This window comes from Gasterosteus aculeatus, chromosome 1 (genome assembly GCF_964276395.1).
Source record: "Gasterosteus aculeatus chromosome 1, fGasAcu3.hap1.1, whole genome shotgun sequence".
In the NCBI taxonomy this organism is placed as follows: Eukaryota; Metazoa; Chordata; class Actinopteri; order Perciformes; family Gasterosteidae; genus Gasterosteus; species Gasterosteus aculeatus.
In genome coordinates this window covers 29,427,095-29,450,801 of record NC_135688.1, presented here as the reverse complement: position 1 = coordinate 29,450,801, position 23,707 = coordinate 29,427,095, and the positions used below count along the sequence as shown (strand labels likewise).

The 23,707-nt window shown below is 48.6% G+C and overlaps 1 protein-coding gene and 6 non-coding genes across 7 annotated transcripts; 2 read left to right on the top strand and 5 right to left on the bottom strand.

Moving 5' to 3' along the window:
* Positions 1–1,501: 1,501 nt before the first annotated feature.
* Positions 1,502–17,863, bottom strand: LOC120819219 (TSC22 domain family protein 1). Its single transcript, XM_040176418.2, has 3 exons — positions 13,758–17,863; positions 4,065–4,116; positions 1,502–3,250 (listed from the first exon to the last, which is right to left on the bottom strand). Exons 1-3 carry the CDS (start codon positions 15,719–15,721, stop codon positions 2,975–2,977), a joined length of 2,292 nt encoding a protein of 763 aa, XP_040032352.2. The 5' UTR covers positions 15,722–17,863; the 3' UTR covers positions 1,502–2,974.
* Positions 17,864–18,381: 518 nt separating this feature from the next.
* Positions 18,382–18,452, top strand: trnag-gcc (transfer RNA glycine (anticodon GCC)). Its single transcript has one exon. It is a non-coding gene; the product is annotated as a tRNA-Gly (tRNA).
* A 2,018-nt stretch (positions 18,453–20,470) lies between these two features.
* Positions 20,471–20,543, bottom strand: trnam-cau (transfer RNA methionine (anticodon CAU)). Its single transcript has one exon. It is a non-coding gene; the product is annotated as a tRNA-Met (tRNA).
* Positions 20,544–20,651: 108 nt separating this feature from the next.
* On the top strand, positions 20,652–20,723 carry trnad-guc (transfer RNA aspartic acid (anticodon GUC)). Its single transcript has one exon. It is a non-coding gene; the product is annotated as a tRNA-Asp (tRNA).
* A 224-nt stretch (positions 20,724–20,947) lies between these two features.
* trnag-gcc (transfer RNA glycine (anticodon GCC)) lies at positions 20,948–21,018 on the bottom strand. Its single transcript has one exon. It is a non-coding gene; the product is annotated as a tRNA-Gly (tRNA).
* Positions 21,019–21,301: 283 nt separating this feature from the next.
* Positions 21,302–21,372, bottom strand: trnag-gcc (transfer RNA glycine (anticodon GCC)). The gene has a single exon. It is a non-coding gene; the product is annotated as a tRNA-Gly (tRNA).
* Positions 21,373–22,612: 1,240 nt separating this feature from the next.
* trnag-gcc (transfer RNA glycine (anticodon GCC)) lies at positions 22,613–22,683 on the bottom strand. The gene has a single exon. It is a non-coding gene; the product is annotated as a tRNA-Gly (tRNA).
* Between the last annotated feature and the right edge of the window lie 1,024 nt (positions 22,684–23,707).

Below are 23,707 nucleotides of genomic sequence, written 5' to 3'. Positions count from 1 at the left end.
TCCTGTCCCGGCTGCTTTGAAGAAAACGCGGGATTTGCGAAAGTGGCCTCTGGACAGGAGGTCCGTCTGGGCCACCGGGTCAGCCGGTCGGCCTCGTCCAGGTCGGGGGCCCTGACTCAGGGTGACCCGAGGAGGGAGAGGGGGGAGAGGGGGAAGAGGGGGGAGAGGGGGGAGAGGGGGGGGGCAGGTCAGGGCGCTTCTAAAAAGATTTACATTAGATTACAAAAGACATCCATTAATTCGATGTTGTGCCACAAGACCCCGAAATGAAGCGGCTCATTGGTCCAATTTAAACAGTATCGTGAGAACAAAAACCGTGGATTAATATAACGTTATGTGTGCTTTGTGTTATTTAAAACAAGTTAAAACTCATTTGTATGGTCTCAATTGAGTGGATATTTAATTCTGCATGTTAGATTTGAAAGAAATTGATCAGAAATGTTAAAAGATAAACTATGTTATAGATCATAGCTAGTGTTTTTGTATTTTGGCTGCATTAATACATATTTATGGGTTACAATGTTAAGTCTTAGGAACTTTTGTTCCTCTTTCATTGATGTAAACCTTTATGAAGGCGGGTTTTATTACACAATAGTCTTATTGTTGTTGCTGATGTTAGTAGACAAATGTCCTGTCACGTTGTGCCACGTGTCCTGGGTTTTACCAGTTGGAATTATTATCCGCTGTCTGATTTATCAGCAGCTGGAGTGAACATCTGCATAACACACACTGTAGCATAAGTGCATGTTGGGAGAACATCAACAAAATGTTTTATAGTAAGCTTGTCTTTAATTTGTCCTTCATATCACTGCAGATATAAATATCCTAGATTAAAAGGCAGAATTACTTTTTTTAATACAGGTTGATATATAATAGATTATTTAGATCATGTATGTTTGTATTTATGAAGGCACTTTGGTCACATATGCAGTTCAAAGACTGCCCAGTTTAGAATGCTCTGTTAAAAATATTTTATTATCAATGTTATTATATTAATTTATTACGGGTTTGCTTTCAAACGACACCGTTTTGTGTGTACGAAACACAAAGCAGTAAGTATGTTTTACAAACACACGTCGTCGTTTTCGTTCCCAATAAGCTTCTCGCCGTGACGTCGCCCCGCATATCTGCGCGCTCCCGTTCTGCGCGTCACTGGCGGCCGTGCGGGTCCACGTGCGGTGGGCGGATCTGGAGGGGGCTCGGTCGCATGTAACCAATGAGAGGTCGATATATAGGTAAATATTTACATGCCAGCGCACTTCTGCGCATGCGCAATGAGGTCTGCAGGAAGCAGCCATTCGGCTCGTTTGGGGGCAAATTACATGTCAGTATCAATTCCATAATTTGAATAAAGTTTGTGGTTTCTAAAAGGAAAATAAATGACACAAATGATCAAATGGGTTCTGCAGACATCCTTTTGAAGATGGCACCAGCTGTATTCCAGGAGACCAACAAGACTCGCATGCAAAACAACCACAACATTGTTAAAAAATAAGTCACGTTTTAAAAAGAATGTTTTCATTTTTTTTATTTGAGGTGCAACTGTCTAGTGCAATTATAACGTCACATTTGAGACGGGCCGAGGAACATGCACGAAACACCGACACACTTCCGCTAGGCATCTTAGTGTCTTGCTATCGTGTAACGAGCAACTCAAAACACTTGGCTGTACAAAAGACAACAAAAATAAACCACCGTCATTCATGAGAATAGAAACAAAACCAATATGACACGTCCCGCAAAAGGTTAAAACCATCCGGATAGTTTGAATTCCAGCGGCGGCGGCTTCACATACAGTACGAGTCCGCCTGTCGCTGAGACAGCATCTTGTTGTCGAGGTAAACAGTCCTCGCGCGTTGCCACCCTGAGTGATGACATCACAGGTAGTTCAAAACCTGGCAAACCATAGATAGATATATATATTTATATATTTATATGTACACATATTTACATAATTAAACAACTTAAAAAGCTGGTATATATGTATCTATGGTTAGAAACCAGGCACTTGGCAGTTTCATTGGAATCTTTTAATCTGTACAAAATTACCCAGAAACGGTCGTGTCCTACTTGTTTTTGCCTTTGTCAATTATTTCTCACACATCACTTGGACATTAAATTACATTTACAACGGTGGAAACATCAACAGACAAAAACAAACCTTTCCTTAGAAAGGAAGTAACTTTGATTCCTGGCGTAAATGTTTAACGCTCCGTCCGAGAAGGTGCGTTGAGGGCGTGGACGAGAACCTCCACAAGAACAAAGGGTTCTCAAAGTGCACGAGGCGCAGAAAATATATACACATATATGTATGTGTGTATATGTATATATATATATATATATATATATATACTATATATGCACACACATACATACACACACACACCCCATGTATGTCATTATTCTTTATAACTTCCACTCAACCCAGAACATCAAGACGGCACGTCATCGCCTGACGATGAAGAAAAATGTGAGCCGGACCCTCGAGGACTCCATTCCAGATGGGTCCCTGTTTCTGAATGTTTTCAACAAAAGTGCGAGGACCCAAGTACTAAAGGAAGAAAAAGAAACAAGCGGAGTAAAAAAACAGGTGTGGTTTGGGCTGACGGGTTGAGAGGAGGAGTGGGTGTCGAAGGCGTCCCCCTCCCCACCCGGAGTTCAGCTCCTTCCACCAAAGGGCGACGGCGGCGGCTGCGACGGTCGGCTGTTTGTTCCTGTCGGCTCCGCCTTCATTGGGCCGATGTCTGGAGCAGGTAATGAAAGCCAACACACACACACGTGCAACTCCAAAGTCTTTTAGTTAAATGAAATGTGCAACTAAAGAAAAGTTTGTCCTCCGGTTGAAAGTGTGCGCTCCCCTCAGCGTGATTTCTCCCTCCTCCACCTCCTCCATCCATCTCCACCCATCCTTCCCATCTCTCATCCTCACGGGGCTCTGCACGGTGCAGCTACGCAGACGTGCTACGCAGACGTGCTACGCAGACGTGCCGGAGCTCTGGGAGGGAGGGGGGGCTTGTCCTGTGCCGACAGGCACCGGGCCCGGAACCGGAGGCTGGGCGGTGCCGGTCGGGGAGCCGCCGGTCTGCACCTGCGCCTGGAACTGGGCCATCTGCTCGGGACTGGCCAGGTTCTTGAGCAGGTTGTTCTCCTGCTCCAGCTGAGTGTTGCGCTCGATCAGCTCCTTGATCTGCTCCTTCAGCACCTCCACCTCCTCACGCACGGCGTACATCAGGTGACTCTTCACCAGGTCCTGAGGACGCGCACAGGAAAAGGGACATTGGTTGTTAGCAACGGGATTCATGTGGGACTGAACTCAACAAACACGCCATGTAGTCAATGAAGCTTCAACTGCAAATAAACGCGTCATTTCGCCCGGCAGAAAAGACCATTTTTTATCTTCTGAACAAGCACTTTATATCGTGTATCCCATCGCAGACGGGAGGAAACAGGAACGCAAGAAAAGGTGGATCATCGCGAGGAAAAAAGCTGCACAGTGACTCCCATGACGTCGCCTGAGCAGCCCGCTAAAGGAGGATTTGCTTTAATCATCCAGCACCCCCCCCCCTCCTTCTCCCCCTCCTCCCTCCCCCTCCTCCCGGCATGCAGGGAACAAAATGTTCCTGCACCGAAGTGGGAGGAGCCAATCACCGGCAGGTCTATTTATACTGAGCCACGGGGAGGCTGCTGCTTGCCTAGCAACAAGGGGGGGGGGGGAGGAGGTGGAGCGAGAGAGAGGGGGAGACAGGGGATAGCGTGTGAACCTCTGCGTGGCCCACGTCAAGTTGCCAGCGAGCCGGACAGAGCAGGAAACTCCCGTTGCCTTTCATTTAGAAACCAGCAGGTGCATTTATGCGCGAAATTATTTTACGCGCATCTGCATCTGGACCCCCGTCACCCCCCCCCCCCCCAAAAAAAAACTAATCACGCAGAAAACACCGTCATACCTCTCATTCATTCATTCATTCATTCATCAACTGGCCTCCGTGCAAAAACACAACATTATGCTCAAAATGAGGGAACGAGCGCAGAATGGCGCAGCGGCGCGCGCGGCTGACGCGACTTACCATCGCTTGTTCAATCTTGTTGTCGATGGCCACCACACTCGCGCCGGAGGAGCTGGAGGAAGAGAAGAAAAAGAAGCTGAAGCTCTGCTGGTTATGAGCGCACACATGCCGCCGCTGAACACCGCGGGGTCGGATCCGCTGTATCCGGCCGACGTTTTGCGGGTTTCACGCAGGAGAATCACGCCGCGTTCACGCAAAGCAGGAACGGGACGAGCTCACGTTTAAAGTCGGCGGCGACGCAAACGAAGGTCGCGCCGAATCAACGAGGCGACATCGGTGCCACGGAATGAAGCCACCGCGCGCGCACGCACGCACGCACGCACGCACACGCGCGGACACACAACGCGCGGAGGTATTTACCTATTGTCGAGCCTGACGGACGCGCGCTCCTTCCCGAGCACGGAGGACAGAAACGAGATCGAGAAATTCCTCAGTTGACAAACGCCAAGATCCATCGCCACTGCGTAACATCGGGCATTCATGCTACCCGCGCCTCTAAAAGCCGCGTGGGCGAGTCTGCGGCCCTGCGGACTGGAGACCCGGCGCTAGAAAAGTACAAAAATAGCGCATTCTTGTTTTTTTGGGGGGGGGGTGGAGGGCTGCGCTGGGTGAAGGGAGAGGATGGAGGGGGGGGGGAGACGGGACGGGGACCGCAGAGCTCACAGCCGGGACGGAGCACACAAAGAGTGAGCGGGCGGGCTGCGGCTCCGCGGCTCACTCTCTGGATGATGCGTGCGGGTTGGGGGGGGGGGGGGGAACAGCGCCAGCAGCCGCGCGATTGGCGCAGACGGAGGGCTCATTAGCATAATGCGTGCGGGTTGCGCGTGCCCGGATTGGAGGAGCGGGGGCGGCGCGCCTGGTGAGGATCCCAGCGACGTTTGCAGTGTAACCTGCCGCCCCCTAAACGAAAGCCCCACCGCATCCAAACCGCATCCAAACCGTCCTCCGCGCGCGCACACGCGCAGACTAGTTAACTCGTCAAAGCTGACCTCACTGTAAGTAAACAGAAGAAGGGAGACGATAAGGACTCCTTTGTCTAAACTAGATGTGTGACGCAGCCAAAACACAGATTCAAGTGAGGACAATTTTGGTGGCAATAGTCGACAAACACCAGACAGGGTTCGAGCCGCTCATCTCCGCTTGTGTTGTCGTCGTGTGTTGGATGTGGGTCAGACACAGAAAGAGATCACATGCGGCTCATGCTTTCTTTACAACCTAATGACATTTCATAACATGAATATGACAATAGAGAAATGAAATACAAAACGTGACGTCCGACAAAAATGATAATGACAAACAAGGGAACAATTATTTTCCGAATCAATAAAACCACCAAATATGTTCAAGTTGACAATGACATAAAAACAGTACATACCTTTGTGCTTCACTTCCAAGTGTCTGAGATTGATAATGAATTTACTAACTTGAATAATCAGCTTGTTCATTAATTGAATCCTCTGAAAGGAATCGAAGGGGAAAGGTGCCTGTGAAAATATTTTAAGTTGATTCTAAACTGTTACTACTAAAAGTCAATAGTTCCAGCCTCTCGGGTGTGAATATTTGAATATTTAGTTGGATATTATAGTGAATAGCTTTGGAGCATTGGACAGTTCACAGACATCTAATAACAGTAATGGTTCCCTGAATTAAGGAGGTGGTATTATTGATTAGTTATGCCGTCTGTTGTATTAAACATTAATGAAGCCATGAAACGTAATGAAACAAAGGCACATTTTTGGGAGGGACTTCAATCACGGGATGTTAACTACAGGTGATCAGATCAATTTAAACTTCAATTACTTTTAATTTGAGGCACGCTGTTGTGATTCAAAGGTGCATGGGTGTGGCCTGATGCCGTCACCATGGAAACATATCGTTCAAACAGCACAAGCTACCTGCTCTCTTGACTATTGTGTCTTTGCAGCTTTTGTCTTTATTATAACGATAACGGCGTGAGGGGGGGGAATCGGACACCTTTCAGCACCGGAGCTGCGTGGGAGGGTAGACGCGGAGATCAGGAAGGTGGATGTGGAGAAGACAGAACGGGCTTATGATTTGAGGTTGGACAGGCTGTGTGAATGTTGGTTCGTTGGACACTGACGTCTATTAGAGGCTGAAAACTGAGACAAAGGAAGCAAACGCCGGCCGACGGGATCAATTGAGGAAGTGGAACACGGTGCTTATCTGTGGCAGTTGAGATGGGAGGGAGAAGCACAACTGAAAACAGACGAGAGGACGTCTGGGTGTGTCATGGGCCACGTTGGGGGGGGAGGGGGGAGGAGAACACACATCAGCCAGCCTCGCATTCCTACCCACACGCGGTCCGGAGTAACATCATGCATGTGCAGGAGCGTTAGTGTCCTGATAACGCACGGACGGCCCTCGGGGGGCATGACCGCGGCGAGGGGACGTTCCCTGAAGCAGGTGGAGGCAGCGCGTACGCAGGTCGGATTAAAGCCTCCTGGATGAACGCTCGTTTAACGACAGACGGAAAAACATCCAACCAACTGGACGCCGGCGCATCGATCAGACACCCCGACACAAAGCCCCTTGCTTAATCCCCGGGCTGCTTCAGTGGACCTGACACCCCCCCCCCCCCCCCCACCGCCGACCCCTGTAACACTACAGCCATCGTTACCTCTTCAGATGCTTCTCCAGCTCCCAGAAGAGCAGCTTTAGAGCCATGGCGTCCCCGGCCTGCGCTCCTCCTGGCCCGGCCGCCCACTTCTCTCTCATTGATGCTCTCACGCATTCGCACCTGCCCCGGCGACAGCACCCCCCCCAAAACAAACAACACCGCTGCACCGCCTCCGTCCTCCTGTGACCTGGGCCCTTTGGCCCCCCCCACACCCTTCCCACTACCTCCGACCCCCTGCTTCTCTTAGCTGTCGGAGATTAGCATAGGGCAGCCCGACCAACAATGGCGGACGGGGACGGGAGAGTGCGAGTGTGTGCACTGCAGGAAGGCACCTCGGTCTTTACGAAGCCTCAGACCGCTGGGTGCTGGGGGAGGGGAGATGTGCGGGGTGGTTGTGATGTCACTGCATTAGGAGTCACGTCACCTCCCCTTCTGTTGTTATATAAACTGTCAGCCGGGATTACCGTGATCCGTCCAATAGGATGAGCTGCTCTTGACCACACACCCCTTTCAGCGCGCCTCCAGACGCCTACCAGCCCCTCCCACCTCGCCCTCTTCCTGTTTACGTCCTGAAACATCGTCTGTGACGGGGATGGACGCCGGGGCGTCACCCTGCCCCAAAACCTCCCGGTGTGTGTTTATAGTGGGCAGACGGAGCCCCAACTTCCCTCCGGCGTGCTCACATGGCGCCCCTCCCCGAGTTACAATGTGTATGTTGAGCCAAGCATGTGTTTAGCTCTCCTGTCACTCCTCATCAGCCAATGCACACGCAAACACACACACGCACACGCACACTATGGGTCTCCACTGTGGAATGGATTGCGAGTCCATGTAAGCAATAACAAAACAGAAGTCTCCCACGCAGTCTGAACAGCTGGAGCGCAGTTGTGAGGAACACAAAATGGCGGCGAGGCGCACGCGGCGGGTGTGTTGGCGGGACGGAGCTCGGGGCGTGCAGTGGATGTATTAACCTCATTAGGTGAAGGTCACATCTTTTTTTTTTTTTTTTCTCCAAGTGTGGCTGCGGAAACAGTCGAGGGCTTCAAATCAAACAGGAGAAACTTATAGAAATGTCACACAAAAAAAGGAAGCGTCATCATTGGTTAGTGGTAATTTGTTAAAGCCGAGCTTTTCGTATCGCTCTGTAAATCGCGTGCTTGCCGATCGGGGGTCAGCCGTACGCCCGCCCGCCCGGAACAAAAGGCTCAAAATAAGTCTGGAGGGGAGACGGCGGACTTCCAGCCAATCGCCTATGGCGCAGCACGCTCAGCTCGGCCAATGGCGAGAGACCTTGACGTTGTGACATCACAGTGGGGATGCTGTCATTCATTAAGTACCCACGTCCATCTAAAGAGTGTGTGGCATGTGCAAAGGGTTGACCCGTATATTACCTAACCACTATGTTAAAGCTGTGCTTCTTATATGCCGTTTGCAGAAGCAGCGTTAATGCAATAAGACTGTTTAAGTCACTTAAAGACCAAATTAAATCTCCCTAATTGGGCGCGGCACTGTGTTGACGTTCCACCAAGATATTACACTTCATTAATTAGGGGAACTTGGCGCTGTACTTCTTTAACAACAGCATGTACACAAAAGGCCTTCAGCGGTTTAAAGACGCTCACCGGCTACGAGGGTTCGGCGTGGTGCTTTTCACCTCCGCCGCGTCCTGTGGAGCCACCACAGGAGGCAGCAGACACTCTCTTCTCAATATGGAGTTTCATCGCTGCTGTATTTGTGAAAAGGGACACCGATCTTAAATTCATGGGCTCTTAGTTCCAAGACATATTGCCAGAAACCTCTTGAGAAAGGAGCCGTCAGAAAATAAACTTCAGGAAGACGTGAGGGAACACAGAGGCCCGAGGTGGAGATATCTTCACGCTCCGCTGGCTAAACGTTCCAGAAAAGTGTTCAATCAACAGTGGCGACAGAAAGCGAAGCGCCTTCCTGTGTCCGCTGAACACACACACAACAACACGACTCTTCCTTTATCCACACATCCACCAAAGCACAGCCTGGTCATCGCTCAGGCCCGTGTGTGGTCCTGAAAAGGATCCGACTCAGTCACAACTCAAAGTCATCGGAAATGTAGCCGAGGGCATTACGGGGCAATTCGGGAGGAGGTCATTGTAGATGATGTCAGACGCTATATCGACGTTTGTGTGCTTCCTCTAACGACGATTCACCGCTTCTCCTTTTGTACCGGATCTGCGTTTTTTTTTCCTCCGACTGCATGCCGCTCTGTGATTGGCCAGCAGCCGCACGCATCACTCGTCCTCAAGCCGCTTGGAGACATGAGCTCGCGTGTGTCCCATTTCTGTGCGAGGCAAACTGGCCGGATCCGGTTCTTCAGAGGCTCTGAACACTGAAGGAGGAGGAGGACAGAAGACCAACCCCACGGAGACACGCACAAGAGAAGTGTGCTTAGACCTTCCAAATATAGAAATAAAAAACACAGAGGGGCCTGATCAAACATGGCACGCAATCATTTTACCGCTTCAAAACACATAATTCGTAAGGCGGGCAGCGCGCACAATAGGTACCGATCAAACACACTCCCTCAATCGTTGCCCAAACACAGGAAACAAAGGGCGGGAACGCCCCAAAACTCGACCCGCGCTCACGGCTCCATGGAGCTCTGCATGCACGCCATGCACGCCATGCCTTACGTAAGCAGCCTCCGAGCCATCTGGGCAGAAGACGAGCACGGGGACATTCTGCAATACGCGGTGTATAGAAACATGATGCTGTCGATGATGATGTCATGAGGATATCTGGAGATGGATATTTCATCTCTCCCGCCGTCTACGAAACCCCACAAACCGCGACGAAGGCTGTGTGTGTGCATGTTTGTGTAAATGACACACAAATAACACTCCGCAGCGCGCAGGCGTCCTGCGGCGGTCCGAGCGGGTTTGTGTGCTCCCCTTTCTCCAGCTGACCTCTGACCTCAAGGGGCCGGAGCAGTGTACTTTTTCCAGCTATGTAATATAACCAATAAAGCAGGATTCAAACTACAAACGTTACGTTGATCACATGAAATGACTTTGATTGACTCAGTGGCTCGGAGTGTATTCTCCTCCTGCAAAGGTCCGATCAAAGCATCCAGAGCTTAAATTAAAGTATGAGGGATGGAAACCAGTTAAAACTAGTGTTAAAATGTCTCTCCAATAAACACCGAGCGTTCCACACGCATGTACACACACACAGGCGGCTAGGCACCCCGCTGACGGACGTGCATGGACACATTTCAGACCTCATTTGCAACTTGGCACGAAGGCCCAAGGCGAGCGGACGGGACGCCGGCCTCATCGGTGCTTTTCAATCCATAGATGACTAAAAATAAACCCCGTCACAAGATGACGTTTTCAAATTCACTCACCAACCCTCAAATCGTAGGTGTGTAACATAGTAGCTCGCTTATTTTCAAAATAAAATACTGACTGGATAATGACTTATTCAAACTGCAGTTTCCCTTTAATATTTATGTGCGGATCAATTATTTGCTTCAGCTGTACAATGAGTTTTTAAGAGCATCAAAGTGTAATGTAATATGAAAGCAATGTAATAGAAGTACAAGTGCATTGTGTTCATGTCGTAGATCGGATGCAAACACAATACGACACTGATCCACTCCCTTTGCATTGAGAAAATAAAAACCAATTTCCCGACGGATCAAAATACTTTTGCAATGATTCCATTTGGATATGAAGAAGCAGCGATCTTATGCGGAACACCCGTCTCACAGAGAGCACGGAGGAGAGGCTTTGGGTGCAGGAAGGATCTTTCCACTTAGCTGCCAGACACTTTTTAGGTCAGTGCTTCTCAAAGCGCGTTATATAAAAGAACTGTTGCGCAGAGGATCCGTGAGCGGATACTGCCACCTAGTGGCCCAATACCAATAGGGGAACCCGAGAGGAAGAGCGGACGGCGCAGCTTAAAGCATTAATGAAGCAATAGGTCTCATTAAAAGGTTTGATGTATTGCTCCAGACAGCCACGGGATTACAGCCAAGAAATAACAAGCAGAGACGTCCCAAAGCTGCTCTGTGAATTCTACTTCAAAAGATCCACCTCGAACACATTGCGTGTAATCGTGAGATTAGAGAGTTTCCATAAAAGCACATCTGTTAAACGACCGAAGGCGATCAAAAAGTTTCTGTTAATTTATTACTACGTTTCAGCGGCAATTTGTTCAGAAAGGCCAACATAAAAATGTGCGCGTGAAAAACTTTCTTCCCTCTTAAAAAAACAAAGTAAGCGGTCATCATTTTGTAAAATTAGCTTTCAGCAGAGACATTTGAAACATTTGCACATGAACCTACAAACATCATTTAGCAGAATATGATACACAAAGCTCAAGCCTGAAAGTTTAATCTCACGTAAGAAAACAGAAAGTGAATTCTGTAGTTTCCTCAAAGAGGAAACACAAAGCAATCCACTGACAATAGTCACTGACTTAGGTTAATAGGTTTTGGGGAGTGTTCACCACAGCGACGGAGAATAAGATGTACGATGGTAATGAGTCACCGCTCAAGTAAAGAAATGTCTAGAGCTTCTCTTGGAAGGCCAGAAACAAGCTACCATTATTCTTACATCACAACACACGCTCCACTTTTGACAGTATGTCGAAGCATTAATCCATATTTAGTGGAAGCACCTCTTAAAAACTCATCTTGGAGTGTTAAATCATTCTGAAATAATGCCTTAAACAGTGTGCATTATTTATTGAGGTATTACTTATTTTTGCTAAGTACTGCACAGACCAAAGCAGTCATTTGTAAAAGTATTATTTTGTATCTCTGCAGCAAAATAACTTGCAGAGGGGTGAAACATAATACAACCCCGTTTGAAGAGGACTAGGCAGAGAGACAGCGGGTGTACAATAAAGTGGAAGTGTGTTTGTGTGAGAATGACAGTCAGTGTGTTTACATGATAGTATAATTTGAATCTTTGCTTAGTCGGACTATGCTATCTTTCGGGGGGAGGTGCTATTATCCCAATATACATGGCAGTGAATAAATCGAATAATCGGCTGAAAGCATATCGTCATATCCGATACGATAGGTGGCGCTGTTTTCATTATAACTAGTTGTGATGCAGCCATTTCCGCTTCACCGCTTCACCACTACCAACAACAACAACAACAACAGCAACATTAGGAGAAAGATGGCAAACAGAGAGCGAGGTGAAGCTACATCCCTCTACTATTTGTGCATGATGTTAATAGGAGCACAGCAAATGCGAATGGCGCTATTGGCTGATTTGATAACGGAGAGAAGACGCCGTCGGGATCTCAAGCATGAGCAAAGACGCAAAGTCCAGTTCCTCATCCGATTCACCGTGACATGCCGCAATAGTCGAAATACCAGCTGGATCGGATCGAGTTATCCAAGGGCACATAGTCGGACAAAGGTGTTTACATGAAACGGATCATTCGATTTCAGTCCGACTAAGCCAGTTATTCGAATCCATGTAACCACGCTGAATGTTTTCCTTCTCCTGTGAAGAGACGCTGGCAGCTTTCTAAGAGTGAAATCACACCGGCACCGACCTGCAGGCTGAGATTCCAGCAGAGGAACGTGAGGCTGACGAATGCCCTGTTTAATATCACCTCCCCCCCATCCTCTCAAAGAGGCAAACTGGACTCTTGATGACAAGTGTTCACATTCACAACGACACACTTCTGCAGGACAAAGTCCAATTCACGACAACGGGCCGACAAACAGACGGAAACACTTACAGAGACCATGCAGAGGACACACACACACATATATACAGACAGGACGGGGTGCCACGAAATGCTGACAAAAGCCTCCACAACAAAAACAGTGCTGCTCTGTCTGCAGCTGAATGCGACTTGGTCACACCAGTAGTTGTTGCACGTTCCTCGAGCTCGGAATCTGAACAGCTGACAAAACAAACAGCTCTGCAGCGAAAAACCGCTCTGCTGATGATTCAATTGGACTAATGTTCACTAACGGTTGTTTTAACGCGGAACTCCTCAGAAATCTGATAACATTTGGGAGAACTTCTTAGGCGCTTTGCATTTGACGCACACGGGTAAATAAAAGCCACAACTTGGAAGAAGATCGGTGTTTCGTATTTCGGTTTTTGCTCGGGTGGGGCTGACGGTCCCCTGCTGGCATTATTGTTGTATTCACAACATGAAACTCCTGCTAAACCAGAACGTAGAGCCGCACAGCGGTAACATTAGACTGCTGCCACAACAGTGCTCCATCTCTGTGTGCGCAGACACACGACTCCTCATCAGGCCTCGGCCACACCGCCTCTGAGAGGACAATGCGGTCTTTAAATGGGGCACGGGACGTTGTCTCCGGGGCAATGACTCGATGTTTAGTGTTTTTATTAGAAAGTACCTGCAACTGCGACGAGCGCTTTGGAGCAGCAGAACGAACGGGAACACGGGATTGAGTGATTGCACTCAGAAATGAACTGCGCTGCACGGCTCCCCCGGGTTGGTGAGAGGCAACAGAGCCAGCGTCTAATAAAAGACTAAACCTGAGGGAAGACGGGAGACGCGACTACTGAGCGAGAAAGGACAGGGGGAGGCGGCCCAACAGGGGGACTGCAGCCTCACTGACGCGAGGCGCCTTGAGCTGATCGCGGTGGGTGTGTGATGGTGGGTGGGGGGGGGGGGGGTCTATTCGACGGCGGATCATCTGCCGAGTCATCAGCACACTTCCCCCACTTTACCGAAGCCTCTGGTATTTTTACCATAGCGTGCCCAGTGAGTGGTCTTTCAACCGCGGTCCTCTGTAGGCCGACACGGGGACCCTCAGGAGACAGGGGGGGGGTCGAGCAAATTGTGGCTCCGAGAGCCGTGGGTCGCTGTTAATAGCATTGACAGCATTCTTTAGCTGTGTTCTCTCTGTAATCAGACGGTGAATATATTTCGCTGCTGTGAAAGAAAGTATTTGGGAGGTAAACTAATGAAAAGCAGCCTGAACTACATTGTTTACTTAAAAACCTTGATTTGATTAAACAGAGTTTACATTGAGACAAACAGCTTTGGCAGCGCAGGTCATGCATTCTCACCTATCCTCGTCTCCTTCGGCGTGCTGAGTCCTGAGGCCTGCAGCGGCAGCAACCATGAAGGCACTGGCCTCGGCCGACATCGCCATGTGGGCCAGTGATCCACCAGCGCCGACGGCCTCCGTGCCCGCCGTCATCCCTAGTCTGGGAAAGCCCAGCAAGCCGAGGGAAAAGCCAGCATCCTCCAGCTGGGATGTTCTTATGGAACTCCCTCCCCCGGGGACCTGAGGGAGGGTCGCGCCATGGGTGAGGAGAGGCTGGAGGTCAGCTTGCAGAGCAGTTAAAGGCGTGTAGTGGGTCCCGTGGGCGAGCGCTGCCGGGAATCTAGCTGTGGAGGGGGGCTGGGCTTGTGGCTGTGGTTGAGTTGGGAGGGTCTTTGGCGGTCCTAGAAAAGATGCCTGGCCGGGGGGGGCTACCAGACCTTGCTGAGTGAAGCTGGTCGGCGCCGTGATCCCTGGAACTGGTGAAATGGAGATTTCCATTTGGACATGCGGCAGAGGAGGCTGGACCTGGGTCTGGAATGGGGCGGTGGGCTGAATGAAGTCTGGCTGTCGGACACCTCCCTGACCTATGACCCCCGCGTGTAACTGAGGTGCAGAGTAACCTCCCTGGGGTTGAGCCGGCTGGGGATCCAAGGTATAGGGCAACTGCTGGGGTACTACAGCGGGAGGCTGATTCACCCCGGTCTGTGGTGGGGCTGTAGGGAGCGCGGCAGGAGCCACGTGTTGCTGCAGGTAAGCCCCGCCCACAACCTCATGGGGTGAAACGTAGGTCACGGGAGCGGTTTGGGCCAGTCCCTGTGGGGGGCTCTGCATGGCTTGCGGACTAGTGAAGTCCAGGCTCGGCTGCTGGTAGGACTGAAGCGTGTGCGGCGGTTGAACGGCGGGTGTGCCCTGACTAATCAGAACGTTACCAGGATCTGTCTCCATAGCCACCTCGACACTTTTTGGTGCCTCAGACGTGGTTGCGTGTGGAACCTCCTTTTCATAATAGTCCGTGCACGTCCATCTCCCCTTGCGGAACGGCTCAGAGTTGGTGTCTAGTTTGACCACCCTGAAACGAGAGCCAGTTGCAGTCTGCGTGTGCTGGGACTGAGTGCTGAGGGCAGCGGCAGACGGGCCTGTTCCTCCTCCAACCGAAGCCGCGTGCCCAGTCGCGGCCACGTTGTCCAAACCTGCGGGCCCAGGGGGAGGAACTGCAGCGGCAGCAGACACATTAGAAATGTTAAGCTGTGGATCAGCGACTGCGCCCACCACCGCGGGTAAAGGTTCACAGCTTTCCAGCATTGACGGCCTCTGTGTCTGGCTATTTGCGGCTCTGGAAGCCACAGATGGGCTGGAGCTTCTCACGGGAGCAACGGGAAGAGCTGCCACGGAGGACTCACCTCCTCCCAAGCTGTCAGAGAGGTGATGGTGAGGCTGGTTCTGCTGCTGAAGATAATAATGATGGTGATGCACGGCCCCGTTTACCATGGAGGTGTTCTGCTGAGACCCCTGGCCGACGGAATGAGGGCGCAGAGGTTCGTTGGGCGACACCATCCCCGGGGTGTCGACCCCGTGGAGACTGTTGAGAGTCTCGTCCGAAGAGCTGCGCTCCGGCACGCCGGTGTCCGTGGCCCTGGACACGGAGACATCCAGCATATCGGAGGAGGAGAGGTCCTCCGTGTGGGACTCATCCATGTCATCGTAGCTCTCAGTGTCATCTGCCAGACTGTTGTTGCCGCTCACGTTGATCTGAGCCGAGGTCACACTTGTTATCTGGAAGCCGCTCTTTTTCTTCACCTGCTGGGCGCTGGCCGCCTGGGACTGGGGCTGCTGGTGGGGTCCGGGGGAGTTGGAACCAGCCTGGCCATGATTGTCGTCGGTCGCGGTGGAGGCGGACGCCCCGCTGCTACCTCTCCTGTAGTGGAAAGCAGTCTTCCGACTCCCGGTCCCCGGCGGGTCCGCGGAGGGGTCCTGGTGGTTCATCCCGGCCGTCGATGAGTCACCAACGGCCCGGTCGGCGGCTGTTGTCGCTGCCTTCTAGCCGCAGCGGATGCTAGCTAGCCCGGTCAGCTGCGGTACCGCGACGCTAGCGAGCCATAAGTGACAAGTCAAGATAATTTATGTCCTTTAAACATGGGGGCTGAACGTCTCCGTGTGCAGTTACGCCGAAACACTGGCGTAGACACGGCGCAGCTCTTTAAGGCCAAGCGTGTTGTATAGCTTCGAGTGGATTAAAAACACCGTTTTCAATGATTCTAATGAAATAAACAAAGAACGGCAAATTGAGCTAGCCGTTGGTTAGCTTGAAGCTAAATGGGGTCGCCAGTAGCGATTAGCCGCGTTCTCGCAGAGCTCCTCTCTATTTAAGACGAATGTGTTGGTTATGTCAGTGTAACAAATACGTGTACTTGTACGTGTTTAGCTCTCGCTGAGAATGGTGTAAATGTACTCGGGTGGTCTTCAAAGTGAATGTGAGGGCTTTTCAGCCGACCGGTGTATGTCGCAGGAAACCAGTCGCGGCATCAATTCCTCTCCCGGGACACTGAGTACCCTTTTTCCCGAAACAAAAATAATCCTAGGGAAGAATAAAATCCGTTGTTTTTCATCAGACGAATGTGTCTAAATAATATCCGTCTTTGTAGTGGTAGAAAGTGTCCGCTAAGTCCATCTCGCCGTGTCTTACCGAGCCCGGGTTTGCTGTATCATTGCCGGTGAGCAGCTACCGCGCTGTCAGTCTCAGAGGAGGAGGGAGGAGGAATGCAAACACTGCCAGTGCGCATGCGCGGCTCTCCCCAATTCGTCATACTGGTGTGACGTTCAGGTTCAGTTTTTAAATCGGAATGTACAGTATCATCTCGTTAGTTTTGTTATAAAAATATCTGCTGTGAATGAAATTTGTTTTCCAGGTTTTTATTTTGGTTATAACTAATTAATACACATTGGTGCACCTACCAGTTCTAACAGTATTCAGTATTTTAGAAACAGTTTGAGGTTTAGTTGATACATTCAAATAACCTTTTGAAAAATAATACTAATAATACATATGGGACCAGCTTGTCTCACCTTGGGTAGAAGTCACTGATTATTATTACATACACATTACTTACACATATTACACAAATTGCAGTATACAAATCTTCTGCATCAAACAGGACTAAATTTGATGTAGTTGTCTGTTTTTGTATCTGCCTTCTGGCACGAATATTCTCATGTTTAACATATAAGAGCAGGACCAGTATGACTGACATGCACCACAGTAAAGTGGAAAATAAATCAAGCAGTTGAGACACGCCTGTCAGAGCACTTCGAGCATGTTGAAATTACAGCTATTCAAAAGCACATGACATGCACCGGGAAGGGAGGGCGAGTTATGGAAAAGTTCCACTCGGAAGTCTAATTCCAAAGGTTGCATAATGTGTTTAGACAGTGTTTAGCAAACAGGAGCTATGCCAACCTCTACATACATTATAAATGAATAACAATGTATGAGAAGGTCGTTATTCAGTCATTCATAATTTCTTCCATTGAGTTTTGATTTAATTCTGCAAGAAAAAAACATGTTAAATTACATAGACAATATAACAAACACAACAAAGAGCCTCAAATCAATCAAAATATTTCTTTACATGAAGATATGTCAGCATAAAATACTTCTCTTCATTCACGTGACAATATGTTGTCACATATTTCATCTGTTCATATTTCATTCAAACAAGGTGTAGAAAAAAACTAAAACTTCAAACTCTTGGCTAAATAATACACTTTTGTGAAACATATGATACAACAAGATTGTATCTTCTTCTTTTTCTCTAAACTGGGTTCACGCTGACTGAAGTTCAATGTAATTTTTTTTTGAGGCCATCAATGGACAATGAGGAGTACTGGAGTTAAAGGAGTTGAATGAGATGTTTCTGTCATTTAATCCACAAACTATTAAATACATACAACATGTGATCCCACCGAAGAAAACGGAAAACTTTCACATTGTCAGACTGTCATGTGTTTTTTGTTATATTGGTATGAAAAAAAATTATAAGGAAGATTGAAAATAGAAAATAACTTGTATATGTTATTTCACGACTGCGGGGATATGAAAGGGTCATCTTATCTTATTAAAATTTGTACCTGCACAAGAAAATTTGCTTCACTACTTTCAAATAATTTCGCATAATTTCGATCGACCGGTCAATCTTCATTCCTACCCTCACCTATGGTCATGAAGGATGGGTCATGACCGAAAAAACTAGGTCAAGGGTACAAGCGGCCAAAATGGGTTTCCTCAGGAGAGTGGCTGGCGTCTCCCTTAGAGATCGGGTGAGAAGCTCAGCCATTCGTGAGGAGCTCGGAGTAGAGCCGCTGCTCCTTTGCGTCGAAAGGAGCCAGTTGAGGTGGTTTGGGCATCTGGTGAGGATGCCCCCTGGGCGCCTCCCTAGAGAGGTGTTCCACGCACGGCCAGCTGGGAAGACCCAGGACTAGGTGGAGGGATTATATCTCTGCACTGGCCTGGGAACGCCTTGGATCCCCCAATCAGAGCTGGTAGATGTGGCCCGGGAAAGGGAAGTTTGGGGTCCCCTGCTGGAGCTGTTGCCCCCGCGACCCGACTTCGGATAAGTTGCTGACGATGGATATTGTGTGGCGTGTGAGCATTGGTGGTTCAGTGGTAGAATTCTCGCCTGCCACGCGGGAGGCCCGGGTTCGATTCCCGGCCAATGCAACAGTCTTTTTAACTTTACAATGGGGACAATGTTTCAGTTCTTATGTTTTTAGGAAGGCTTTTGTGTGTGTGTGTTCGTTGTACTTTATTTGTTCCTCTAAAGGGGAGTCCACATATTTTATGGTGTAGAAATCCAAAGGAAGGTGCTAGGAGGAGCGGCCTGCTTAATCTAATCCCATCTCGTGCTTTGTTTTTGGACTCATTTGCTTGTCATTGGTCAAAACAAAGACCACGTTCAAGTACAGGGCTATTCATAAGTGTACTTGGTACCAGAATAACCACGGCCAAAGATCGATGATCGACCTCGTTGTCGCATCCTCAGAATTTAAGCCGAATGTCTTGGACACGTGGGTGAAGATAATAGCAGGGCTGTCTGCTAAAAGTCACCCAGGACTAGGTGGAGAGATTATATCTCTGCACTGGCCTCAGAGCTGGTAGATGTGGCCCGAGATATATATATATATATATATATATATATATATATATATATATATATATATATATATATATGACCTTTATAATATATATATATATATATGTATACATATGCCATACGTCAAGCCCTGTATATATATACAGTATACAGGGCTTGACATCAACATTTTTGCTCAACACCCACTGGCATGGTGTTTTCCAAAGTTAGTAGCCACTCAGCAATTTCATTAGCCACAATTTTTGTTGTTGGGAATTGAGTTTAATTTGATAAAAGACAAAAAGAGTAGCTCATTGCATATAACTAGAGCAGAGGTGTGAAGCTCCTGGACTTCCTGAACCCCAGCCCCAACCCCTTACCGCAACACTTTGTTGTCTGACACGGCCAACGATATCTCATTGACCTTCATTGACCTGGGACCTGTAAAAATGACCTGTAAAAGTTGCTTCTCCCAACTAAAAAAGAGACCCACTTAAACTTTCACTCCTATACGTCATAATATCAGAACAATACATTATTTTCTTGGCCGGATCATGAAACAGACGTTCTCTACTGTACCTCCACGACCTTTTCTTTTATTTTGACTCCTCTTTACTTTCGCTTTCAGCACCACTCTTTTGTGTTTGCCCTCCGGGTTTTCCTACTACACTTGCTCTGTGCCACCACATACTCGCCTTGCACTGAGCCGTCTGAGCGTGAGGCTTCAGAACCCTGCAATGAGTTTATTATTTGGTATGTGTTTTGAGAAGACAACAGTAACGGACTGTCTCACCCAAGCGGGGGGAAATGGAGGAGGCAGGCAGGTCCGCATGGATATCTCTGCCGGACAGCCCCGAGCTGTTAAACGGCTCTTCCTCTCCGAGGAATACACAAATGGGATCAAATAGAAGAGGTTCTCTGAGATTCTTCTACTCTGTGATTCTTCTGCTCCCATAGTTCCCACGCAGATAGTGGAACTTCCTCAGTATTAAAATTGTGATTAGCTTTAGACATTGATCAAATAAAACGCTATGGCATCATTAGATTTTACCATTACAATGATCAAGCATTTTATATTTGTACCAGCAACTTTCTATGAAAGGTTTTCGATTGTAATCATTATGAACGAAAGTTGAGCTTATTTGCCTCTGGCCTGTGGCGCCCTCTTTTGGTTAGGAGTACTGTATTTCAACATTCTGATCTGTTGCTTAGTGCAGACAAAACATTTTCTACTGTCTTGCACCAAATACAGGGGCGCAATCTCAACCATAAACCTACCCCCCAAACCCTGGGGGACTTAACTGACGTCAAGTGAAGAGTGGTTGAGTTTGAGAGTCTGTGAGGGCTTTAAATTGTTTAAATATGAATGGGACAGAACTTTTGATGGCTTATGTCACGTCACCATGACAACGTCAAAAATATGATTTACAGTTGTACCCTGTAATTTGAACGACTTTCAGGCTTTTTCTCGTTATATAAAACTAATTTAAAATAATGTTTAGTTTTTTTGTCAAAATTGCTGTGATGACAAAAGGTAATATTTCATAAATAAATTGATGAATATCGTCTGATTTAAATCAAACTAAATTGTGTCTGAAAGAAAAAGTGCCCCGTGTGAGGCTCGAACTCACGACCTTCAGATTATGAGACTGACGCGCTGCCTACTGCGCCAACGAGGCAGACAACAAGTGCACACAGACAGAGAGGGAGCTTTTCCTTCTTTATTGCAAGACAAAATAGTGTGAATAGTGTCGTTAAAAATAGACGTGACGGAATGAGGACACACCTCCTCGTTAGTATAGTGGCGAGTATCCCCGCCTGTCACGCGGGAGACCGGGGTTCAATTCCCCGACGGGGAGTCAAAACCTTTTTTTTAAGTTTCTATTTACGAAATCCTCCTCCAGCACCGCGCGCTTAGTCAAGATAAGGAGTATGACGCATAACAGTATACATTATGAAATATATCAAAATAAAGATTCAAAGATAAGGCAGAAATGGGGTGACGAGGAAAAGTGCAAAACTGAGCAGGTTGTAAAAGAAAAAACTTAAATTAAATGAGTGCAATATAAATTAAAAAGACTGTTGCATTGGCCGGGAATCGAACCCGGGCCTCCCGCGTGGCAGGCGAGAATTCTACCACTGAACCACCAATGCTCACATAGGTATGCATTGGATAGATGCGGATGAAAAGAGGAGCGCACATAGGATTCTTACCTACATAAAGTACGAGCCCCTAGCGTGGTGTTGCAAATGTTCTAAACACCGCAGCTGATCAGCACAATGTTTGCCTGCTACTTCCTTGGGTTCCTGATTTTTTAATAGCCTATGGAGAGGCGATGTAGTGGAGCATGTGGGAGGTTTGTTGGGGGAGGGATAACTGGGCGGAGGAACAAAAAAATGAAACGCAGCCTAAAAAGCGAGTATTAAAAAACACTGTTGCATTGGCCGGGAATCGAACCCGGGCCTCCCGCGTGGCAGGCGAGAATTCTACCACTGAACCACCAATGCTCACATGGGACTTTTATGCGCCCCAAAACAAGAAATTCTTACCTACGAGAAACTATGGGCCTTCTGTGTGATGGGCTGAATCAAACATCGTCTACAGAGCTCTGTAGGCGAACTGCAGGGGGTCCAGGAGGGGGTCGGTGAGGGTTTTCAGGTGGGACAGGAGGTGTTGAAGATGTCTGTGAACACCGGAGACAGCTAATCAGCACAATGCTTCAGGGTGTGGGGGGAGACGGAGTCCGAACGGGCTGCTTTACGAGGGTTTTGTCTTTTAAAGAGCCTGTTAACGTCTCTTTTCAAAACAGAGAGGGTCGTTGCTGGTAAGGGGGTAGGGTGTTTCAGAGTGTGGAAACAGTGCGTTCGTCTGCACGATAGGGCTATCCGGAGACGGGGTTCACCGGGTTCAGACAAACTAGAGTCCGTCTGCACTGGGTCTCAGAGGCATGAGCCCCTGATGGGCTGGAGGAGGGAGAGGTGGGGGTCGGGGGCAGGTTGGTGGAGCTGTGGGGGATGGGGTTAGAACATTGAATATCAAATCTGCAGTAGAACTCCTTCAGCCAGTGTGCCAGGCGGAGTTCATTCATGGAGTGGAGTCGTTTAGCATCTCTCACCGCCTTGCTGATTTTCCTCCGAGATGCAAAGAATAAATCTAGAAGGAGGGAGTGTAGGATTTCACGGGCCTCCCGCGTGGCAGGCGAGAATTCTACCACTGAACCACCAATGCTCACACGCCTCACAACATCACACAGTCGCGTCGATATCCACCAGGTACACAGGATACCAGAAGATGGAAAGATGTTGATAGACACGGTGTCACAAATATTTACGTGCAAACGTTCTTGCCTTTTTGAATCTTACAAAGGCACAGCTGAGGGAAGGATGCTTACAGTTCCACTCCTGTTCAACTATCTGATCCAGCTCACTTCAGGTAGTGACATTTAGCAGACAGCCCTGCTACACTTATGAATAGCCCTGTACTTGAACGTGGTCTTTGTTTTGACCAATGACAAGCACACAAGTCCAAAAACAAAGCATGAGATGGGCCGCTTTCCTTTGGATTTCTACATCATAAAATACGTGGAGTCCCCTTTAGAGGAACAAAGAAACTACAACGAACACACACACACACACACACACACACACACACACACACACACACACACACACACACACAAAAGCCTGCCTAAAAACATAAGAACTGAAACATTGCCCCCATTGTAAAACACTAAGATAAAAAGACTGTTGCATTGGCCGGGAATCGAACCCGGGCCTCCCGCGTGGCAGGCGAGAATTCTACCACTGAACCACCAATGCTCACATGCACCCCTATATCACAATATGTCGTCGATATCCACCACGTACACAGGATATTAGAAGATGGGGAGTTGTTGATAGGGAAAACATTGAGGTCCATGTTGTTCTGGCTGTACCACGACACCAGATGGTCAGACTCCCACCTGTAGGCGGCCTCATCCCCACCAGAGATCATCCAATGAGGGTGGTGTCATCCGCAAACTTCAGGAGCATGATGGACTGGTGACTGGAAGTGCAGCTGTTTGTGTACAGGGAGCAGAGGGGAAAGAACGCAGCCTTGGGGGAAACCGGTGCTAATGGACCGAGAGGCTGAGACATGTTTCCCCAACGTCACGTGCTGTTTCCTGTCAGACAGGAAGTCAGTGATCCACTTGCAGGTGGGCATGTGCAGCTGAGAGAGTTTGTCCTACAGCAGAGACGGGATAATCGTGTTGGATACAGGCTGCTGTGTACCGGAGAATATACTGTTCATATCGGTCTGTGACACAGCAGTGACATCCGCTCCGGTGTTGAGTTTAAACCGCATTGTGGTGTTCCTTATTCTTATGTCAGCGGTCCATGCAGCTTTGTTGGACGTCACAGAACCCAGGAAGGTTTCTTCCTCCGTCTAAATACCGTCCACATTTTCACTTGCACGACAGACACGCTGAAAGTGACCTTTTTTTCCACATGAATGACAATTGGCATCGTTGGCAGGGCACTCATGTCTAGGGTGAGGTGGGCCACCACATTTGTAGCACTGGGAGCTGTGTGGATGTCTACCCTGGCTGTTAAAGTGTGCCTTTGCTCCATCACTTTTGTATTTGTTGAACTTGGGCTTCTCTCTTTGCTTTCGGCCTACAAACATTCTGTCAACAGTGGCGGCATCCAGCTGCACTACACTACTGGTATCACTCCTCAGTGTGTTTTGTTGCTTTTTTATCTCCTCTGATTGTCTTGCCATGTTAATGGCCTTTTCCAGGGTTAAATCCTTCTCCATTTGCATGCGTTCGGAGAGCCGTGCATCAGCCAGACCCACTACAAT